General features: G+C 40.2%; 1 protein-coding gene across 3 annotated transcripts in view; it reads right to left on the reverse strand.

Moving 5' to 3' along the window:
* The window catches only part of MGAT4D (MGAT4 family member D), a 41,185-nt gene extending 33,703 nt beyond the window's left edge, over window positions 1-7,482 (reverse strand). For 2 of the 3 annotated variants that reach the window (XM_032412887.1, XM_032412885.1), the window contains exon 1: window positions 7,339-7,482. In XM_032412887.1, coding sequence (XP_032268778.1) covers window positions 7,339-7,432 — 94 coding nt within the window. In that variant the 5' untranslated portion in view covers window positions 7,433-7,482. Of the gene's footprint in view, window positions 1-3,797; window positions 3,926-7,338 lie in introns of those variants that run through there. The other variant, XM_032412886.1, reaches the window with a different exon arrangement.
* Window positions 7,483-8,536: the final 1,054 nt, after the last annotated feature.

The following is an 8,536-nucleotide window of genomic DNA, read 5'->3' on the forward strand; positions in this document are numbered from 1 at the left end:
TAATTCTATTCAACAATATTCTTTTTTTTTTTTTTAGATTTTTTTTATTTATTTATTTGACAGAGCGAGAGAGCACAAGCAGGGGGAACAGTAGAGGGAGAGGGAGAAGCAGGCTCCCCCCCCAAGCAGGGAGCCCTATGTGGGGCTCGATCCCAGGACTCTGGGATCATGACCTGAGCCGAAGGCAGATGCTTAACAATCTGAGCCACCCAGGCGCCCCTCAACAATATTCTATTTAAAATATTTACACTACTTTCATATTCACTCAGGTATTTTGTGAGGGTGAGATGTTATAAAACTATGTTTCAAAGGTTTGAAATAAACAATAATTTGATGTTTTGAATCAAGTGTGGTGAAATTGTGAAAACAAACACCAGTCCATGTGTGCAATGGGCCAATGTGACTTCCGCCCATAAGAAAGGGGCCAGGTGAGATCCTAAGTACCACTGACCTTTGTTTCTCACAGCAAGAGTCCAAGGCACTGCTATCCAGCAGAAATAAAATGTAAGATACCTTTGTAATTTTGAATTTTCTAGTAGCCACATTTAAAAAAAAGTAAAAAGAAACAAGTAATTGTAAAGAATATATTTAATGTAATTCAATATATCTGAAATATTTTTCAACATATAACCAACATAAAAAATAACTAATGGAATAGTTTACATTCTTTTTTGTACTACGTATGCTAAATCCTGTGCATATTTTATACTTACAGTACATCTTAATTCACATGCAAAATTTTAATAGTAACAGTGAAATGCAGTCTTACCAAAACAATAAAATTTTGCTTAATGGAGAAATATTTTGCACTGCTTCAGTCTTTATATTTAAGTTTAAGTTAGTTAAAATAAAACAAAATTTAAAATTTATTTTCTCAGTTACACTAACCATATTTCAAGTGCTCGACAGTCACCTAGATAGGGGTTGCCATATTGGACAGCAGTTTCTTGGCATCAGCTGTGAGCTTATTAGAAATGCAGTATCTATCTCTTGGGGTGCCTGGGTGGCTCAGTCAGTTATGCGTTGACTCTTGATTTCGACTCAGGTTGTGATCTCAGGGTTGTGAGACGGAGCCCCGTGTTGGGTTCCACACTGAGCACAGAGTCTGCTTGAGATTCTCTCTCCCCCTCTCCCTCTGCTCCCCCCCCACTCGCTCACATGCACGCATGCTTTCTTTCTCTCTCTCAAAAAAAAAAAAAAAAAAAAAAGAGAAAAGAGAAAAGAAAAGAAAAGAAAAAAAGAAATGCAGTATTTCAGGCCTCTCCCCAGACCTACTGAGTCAGAATCTGTGCTTTAATAAGATTCACAGGTGATTGGTATACATGTTAAAATTTAAGAAGCACTGTTATAGATCTCTTTAATTGTTTTACCTTTCTCATCATTGACTTTACCATAGTTCAGGTCATTACTGCCTCTAGCTACACTATTATAACTGTCTCTTAATTAGTCTCTCACCTCCAACCCACAATTAATCTTCTGGAAACACTGCTCAAAGACTTTAAATGATTCCCTGAATGCTTACTGAATTAAGTCCAAACTACTTGCCTTCACATACAAGGTCTTATCCGATATAGCCATGTCCTGACTCTTCCACCCCATTTCATTCACTAAACCCCTCCAGCAATGAGAAGCATCCCAGGGTATGCATTCTTTCTGCCATTTAATACTTAACCATGTGTTATTCACTGAGCTATATGACAGGTAAACATGGATAAAGTCAGGTTCCTGCTCTAAATTACCCGACAAGAGATGGAGGAAGGAGCATGTATTTAAACAACCAATTAATATAATTGTGAAAATGGAGTTATGCTCAAGTGCCACAGGCAGAGAGAGGCAGAAATGCTTAACTAGTAAGGAAGACTGAGGAGTGGGGGAAGGACGAGGGAAAAGGTTTCAGAGAAGACAGGGTATTTGAGAATTTGAAGAATGTACAGAATGTCGCCCTACAGCAAAGGGCAGGGAAGGGCATTCCAAACTAAGAAAATAACAACATAAATGCCTAAGTATGAAATGGTATGGCATACTGAGGGGAAAGCAAGTAATTCACTCAAGGGGTCAAAAGAAAGGGGAATGAATGGCATGAGGTTGAAGTATTGGCAGACAACTTCAAATTTATTATTCATTTATTTGTACCCAACGTGGTTCCAAAGAAGACTATCCGAAGCAGTTGGTAGGAGATGAAGGTAAAAAGGTAAAATATATTTTGGATTATTCCACTCCACATATACTTTGCAATAATCAAATCACACTACGAACAACACCCATTGAACTCCCTTTGAGTGGTCCCTCTATGCGTTAGGTCTTATGATGAAATATTTCAGGCACTACAAAGCATATATAAAATAGTTTGAAAGACAATAATAAAAATGAGCATCCATGAATCCACTACTACCTTAGCCTTAAATAGTCCATCTGTTTTCTTCCAAGATTATGTTCCCTTTCCTCCTTACTCCCAGATAAGTAGAATTCTGAATTTTGTATTAAATCTTCCATTGCTTTTCTTTCAAGTTTTACCACTTGTGCAAGCTGACTCATATGTTTTTAGATATTAATAAATAAAATAATACTTATATGTATTCTTCTGCACTTGCTTCTTTTGCTTAATTTATGTTTTTGCAATCCATCCATACTGATAAGTCAAGCTCTAGTCCATTCACTTCCACTACTGTTAAATGTTCCACTGTTTTGAATATACAGTAACACATTTAGCTCTTCTGTTGATGAACAATTATAAAAAATGCTACCAAGAATATACCAGATTGATATATTCAAGACTTTCCCTTTGATATATCTGGTGGTAAGGATGTTATTTTAAATACTGAACAACCTTGGGACGCCTGGATGGCTCAGTCGGTTAAGCGTCTGCCTTCGGCTCAGGTCACGATCCCAGGGGCCTGGGTTCAAGTCCTGCGTCAGGCTCCCTGCTCAGTGGGGAGCCTGCTTCTCCCTCTGCCTGCCGCTCCCCCTGCTTGTGCTCTCTCTCTGACAAATAAATAAATAAAATCTTAAAAAAAAAAATACTGAACAACGTATATGGCATGGGTACTGATCAGTGACAAGAAGAGGTGGCCATAAACCATTGGGTAAGGTTGCACACCGATTTCAGTCCTGACTAGCAGAATTGCTAGGACACAGGAAATGCACGTCACATAACGAAAGTGACTGAATGTATGTATGTATACTCCCCACTCCCAAGGGGAGTGTGTGCAAATTCCTGCACTTCCCCATCCTCACCAAATGTCTTATCTCCTAAATTTAAAAATCTGAATGGTATGAAATGCTATCTTGTGTTTTTAATTTGCATTTCTTTGATTGCTAATGAAGTTCTTCCATGTTTATTCAACATTTATGTTGCACTTGGCCTTAGAGTCTATTTTGCTGATATTAATATAGCTACATCAACTTTCTTTTGGATCAGGTTGCTGGTATATACTTTTCCATCCCTCTTCCAACATTTCTCTATCTTTAAAATTTAAACATATCTCTTGTAAACATCATCAGTTTGGTTTTGTTTTATATACAGTCAGAAAATACTGTAATTTCCTTTTTGGAGCATTAACTATGAGTGATATTGTTATGCATTATTTTACAATTATTTTAGTAGTTAGACCAGAGATTTCAATGTGAATCTTTGACTTATTACAGTCTAATACAAATTCTCACATTCTCACTTTTCAACAGTGCTGCAAGTTTAGTACCATTTAACTCCATTTACCCCTCTCCTATCTTATCTTGTAATTATTGTCACACACTGTTGTTCTGGATATACTTTAAATTCCACATGACATTTCAATTACCGTCTTGATTGGCCCACATGTACATCCTGGACTCTGCTGACTTCGAGCTACACCTGGGACTGAAAGAATAATATTCCATTATAATAGAATATATAAAATTTCTTTATCCATTCATCCATTGAAGGACACTTAGGATGCTTCCATAGCTTGGCTATTATAAATAATGCTGCAATAAACATGGGAATACAGATACCTTTTCAAGTTAGTGTTTTCACTTGCTTCATATAATACCCAGAAGTGGAATCGCTGGGTCATATGAGTAGTCCCATCTTTATTTTTTTGAGGAAACTCCATGCTGTTTTCCCGTGGCTACACCAATTTACATTCCCACCAACAGTGCATGAAGGTTCTCTTTTTCTCCACATCTTCACCAACACTCATTATTTATTGTCTTTTTAAAAACAGCCAACCTAACAGGTATGAGGCGGTATCTCACTGTGGTTTTGATTTGCATTTCCCTGATGATTAGTGATGTTGACCACCTTTTTATGTAGATGGCTTCCTATATTACTCAGCATAAAAGTCATAGTTCTTACTATGGTCTCCATGATCTTATCCCTCTACAACTCTTCCCTGTTCACATTAGCCTCCTAGCTGTTTCTCAAACATATCAAGCTGATTGCACCACAGGGCCTTTGCACCAGCTTTTCTCATTGCCTGGAAAACTCTTCCCCCAGATATCCACACAATAGCCCCCCTTACTTCATTCAGGAATAGGCATTAATATGAATTTCCTTAACCACCCTATCTAAAATAGCACTTTCTCTCCCTTGTCAACACCTGACATCATAGGGCATTATCATTCCTGTTTGTTGTTTATTTCCCTTAACCAGAATGTAAGCTCCCTGAAAGTGAGGGTTTAAAAATTTTTTGTTGCCTAGTTCCTACAACATGAAGTATTTATCAAATTCATTAATTCACTCATTCATTCAACCAGTCAACAAATATTGAGCATACCTATTATATAAGGCATTTTTCCAGATGCTGGGGACACAGCAGTGAACCAAACAGGCAAAAACAAAAAATTCTTCTCCTCATGGAGCTTACATATTTATAAAACAAATTAATGAACTGTTAATACTATGAGCTTATAGAAACAAAAGGTTATAGGCACATAAAAATTTAAAAGGGTAAAGAAGGCCACTAGGTTGTGGCCAACTTTTTTTTTTTAAGTAGGCTCTTTGCCCAGCATGGAGCCCAGCGTGGGGCTTGAACTCACTACCCTGAGATCAAAACCTGAGCTGAGATCAAGAGCCGGGCGCTTAATCAACTGAGCCACCCAGGCACCCCCAGCCATCTTTCTAATAAATATTCCCAAGTTTTCATTGATAAGAATTACAACTATGGATCAAATTTTAAAAACCATTGGGACTATCTTTGGTGTCTTATAAAAATCGCTGCTTCCAAAACTAAATGAAGTCTGTTTTCTTTTGTTGACATAAGAACATCTCAGGATTGATTTTGTACAAGGACTGATTTTGTAACTATTTTAGACCTAGGTTACACAGAAACATAAATGTAAAACATGAGAAACCTGTTTTATCAGTTATTCTAAGAGTGGTACATTTTCAGGAACAGTATCTCATATTCTGAATTTGAATATATGAATGCTGGGAATATAAATACTTTGAGGGACCAAACTTCAACTGCCTTCCAAAATTACTCTAAAAGGGAGTTTACATTTTACTTTCTAATTATGAGTAACGATTTATTTTTTGTTATAAAAGTAGAAATTGTTTATTGTCCTAAAATGCATAAAAACACATCTGGATAATGTTCCTTACAGAAAATGAAGAAGGGGTAAGTGTATAAAATGATTAAAAATCAGTAGTATAAATCAGACAAATTATTATGTATTCCTAATCCTTTGAAACAAATAGAGTAGAATGTTGATATTGTGTATACATGACAAAATTTCGTATTAATCAGTAGACTAAAGCCACTTCCAAACTCGATCCTTCACACCACCACCAAGGTTACTTTGTGTGAACCCTGGGTCATAAATGTGTTTAATAAGAACGAAAATTTAACCTAAAACAACCTAAGGACAATCTTGGAAGGCTGGCTTAATATATTTACAGGATTCCTAAGCTTAAATTAAAAATCCAACTACATGGACGCTAAAATGTTACACTGGCCAATGTAATGTATGGTGATTAACATAACATAATAATAAAAAAATCAATAAAAATAAAGCTCTTCTATTACTCTCAAAAAAAAAAAATGTTACACTGGCCAATGGACAAGTAGAGCTGAAAGATAAAATGCAGGAAATCTAGTTAAATTTGAATCTCAGATAAACAATAAGTCTTTTGGTATAAATATATTCTGTGCAATTTTTATACTAAAAGTTTACTCATTGTTTATCCAAACTTCAAATTTCCCTGGGCAATCTCCACTTTTATTTGCTAAACTGGGAACCCTAAAACAAAATGAATTAAAACCTCGGTGTATTTCGAAGCAGTAACATAAGCCTCACGGTTCATTCGAGAAAGTTCAGGTGCTATATACCCGTGCTCTAAATTCTCTCCATCATCTCACCCCTTTTTGGCTTCGCAAAAAATACTCTAGGGAGCCTTGAAGTGTGGCTCAATCACGTAACGTGGAACACGAAAGAGGAAAGATGTTCGCTTTGTAAGAGGAGTTCTTTTTTTTTTTTTTTAATTTTTTTATTGTTATGTTAATCCCCATACATTACATCATTAGTTTTAGATATAGTGTTCAATGATTCATTGTTTGTGCATAACACCCAGTGCTCCATGCAGAACGTGCCCTCCTCAATACCCATCACCAGGCTAACCCATCCTCCCAACCCCCTCCCCTCTAGAACCCCCAGTTTGTTTTTCAGAGTCCATCGTCTCTCATGGTTCTTCTCCCCCTCCGATTTCCCCCCCTTCATTCTTCCCCTCCTGCTACATTCTTCTTCTTCTTTTTTTCTTTCTTAACATATATTGCATTATTTGTTTCAGAGGTACAGATCTGAGATTCAACAGTCCTGCACAATTCACAGCGCTTACCAGAACACATACCCTCCCCAGTGTCCATCACCCAGTCACCCCATCCCTCCCACCCCACCCCCCACTCCAGCAACCCTCAGTTTGTTTCCTGAGATTAAGAATTGTAAGAGGAGTTCTTAATTCAAACAGGCACGTTTCTGGAAACGATGGGGAAGAGGAAGCGGGCGGCGGGAAGCTGGGCACAAACCGGACCCTCGAACCTTCGGAGGAAAAGTGCGCGCGGAGGCGGGACAGCGCCGGGGAACCCCGCAGGCCGATCCATTAGCGCGCGCGCCTGGCGGGGGTCGCGGCCGCCGGGGTAGACGAGGGGCGCCCGTTACAGCTTAACCGCCGGTCGGACAAGGAAGCGGCGGGGGGGGGGGGGGGGGGGGGGGGGGGGGGGGGGGGGGCGCCATCGGTCAAACACCTCATACGAGAGCGGGCGACAGCGCTAGGCTCTCACGTCGCCCCTCTTCTCTCCCCCCACCCCGGGCCGCCCTGGCAATCCCGCAGCCCCGGAGCCGGAGAAGCTACCCGCAGCTCACTGGTTTGAGTCATCCTGGAGATGCAAAAGCAGGAGAAGCTGAAGAGCATGACGGCGGCCAGGGCGATCAGCACGTTCACGTGCCTGGTCCTCATGGAGCCGGCCTGACTGCCCGCAGCCCGCAGCGCTGCGAGTGGTGGCGACACGCAGCGCCCCCCGCAGCTGAGGAGGAGCGCACGCCGCGCCTGCGCCTCGGGGCCCGCGCCCCCGCGCCCCCTGCTCCCCAGCCCACTCTTGTCGCTGGGGACCCCAGCACGCCCGCCCTTTAGGAGCCCCCTTCCGTGGCTCAGCACTTAGCATCTCGAACCCGTTGCTAGGACCGCTGGTGGTTCAACGCCATAAACTTTGGGCAAGCGCTCCACTGCCTAGCATGTGGTTGGTGGGTGCTCAGTAACTGTTTTTTTATTTTCCTGTAGCTGTACTTCTGTGCCAGACCCTAGGCTAAGCAGTTTGTATATATTATCTCGGTAAATCCTCAAACATCCCAATTTTTTAAAGGCAAGATGAGAATAGTTCTAATATGCTGTTGTTCTCTTCATTTTATCTTGAAAAATAGGAGCCATTGTGAAATTGAGCCATTTGCTATTGGGACTGAGCAATACGCTATTGGTTCCTCCGCAAATCGTGTACATAGATAAGTTTATAAATAAAATATGATAAGAAGGTCCTAAATAAAATGAGTATCTTTAGTTTTAAATGAAAGCCATCAAATGCCCAAATAACTTAGGGGGCTTGGATTTTTGTGTGGGAAATGCCCAACGCCAGACATTCAGCTTAATCCCTTTATTTTTTATATTTTGGTACCTCCTCCCCCAGGAAAGGAGCAGGGAATCAACGTTTGTGAAAGAAAGAAGTTATATATAAGATGAGTAGTGCAAGGGAGACTTGCTAAGCTATGCCAAGTTCAAGGTATCAGTTTCTCAGACCCTTAAAAACCAAGCCTGGGAAATACTAGGAGAAAATCAGTAGGTTGAGACTCTCTTTGGGCTCCTTGAACTGTGGTTTGCTATTTGGATTCTCCACGCTGATCAGTCTTCTTATTGGCTGCGACTGGTAATAAGCTACTTCAAACCAGCACTACACCACTGGCTGAGCTAGTTTCTGGCTCCTTGAAGGAGAAAAAAGATTTGAACATAGGCCAACCTGAGGATGCCATTATAAGCTATATTTTCTCATGTGCTGATGGCAGGAGGTGTGAC

The sequence above is a fragment of the Phoca vitulina genome, unplaced genomic scaffold, assembly GCF_004348235.1.
Source record: "Phoca vitulina isolate PV1807 unplaced genomic scaffold, GSC_HSeal_1.0 scaffold14, whole genome shotgun sequence".
NCBI classification, from domain to species: domain Eukaryota; kingdom Metazoa; phylum Chordata; class Mammalia; order Carnivora; family Phocidae; genus Phoca; species Phoca vitulina.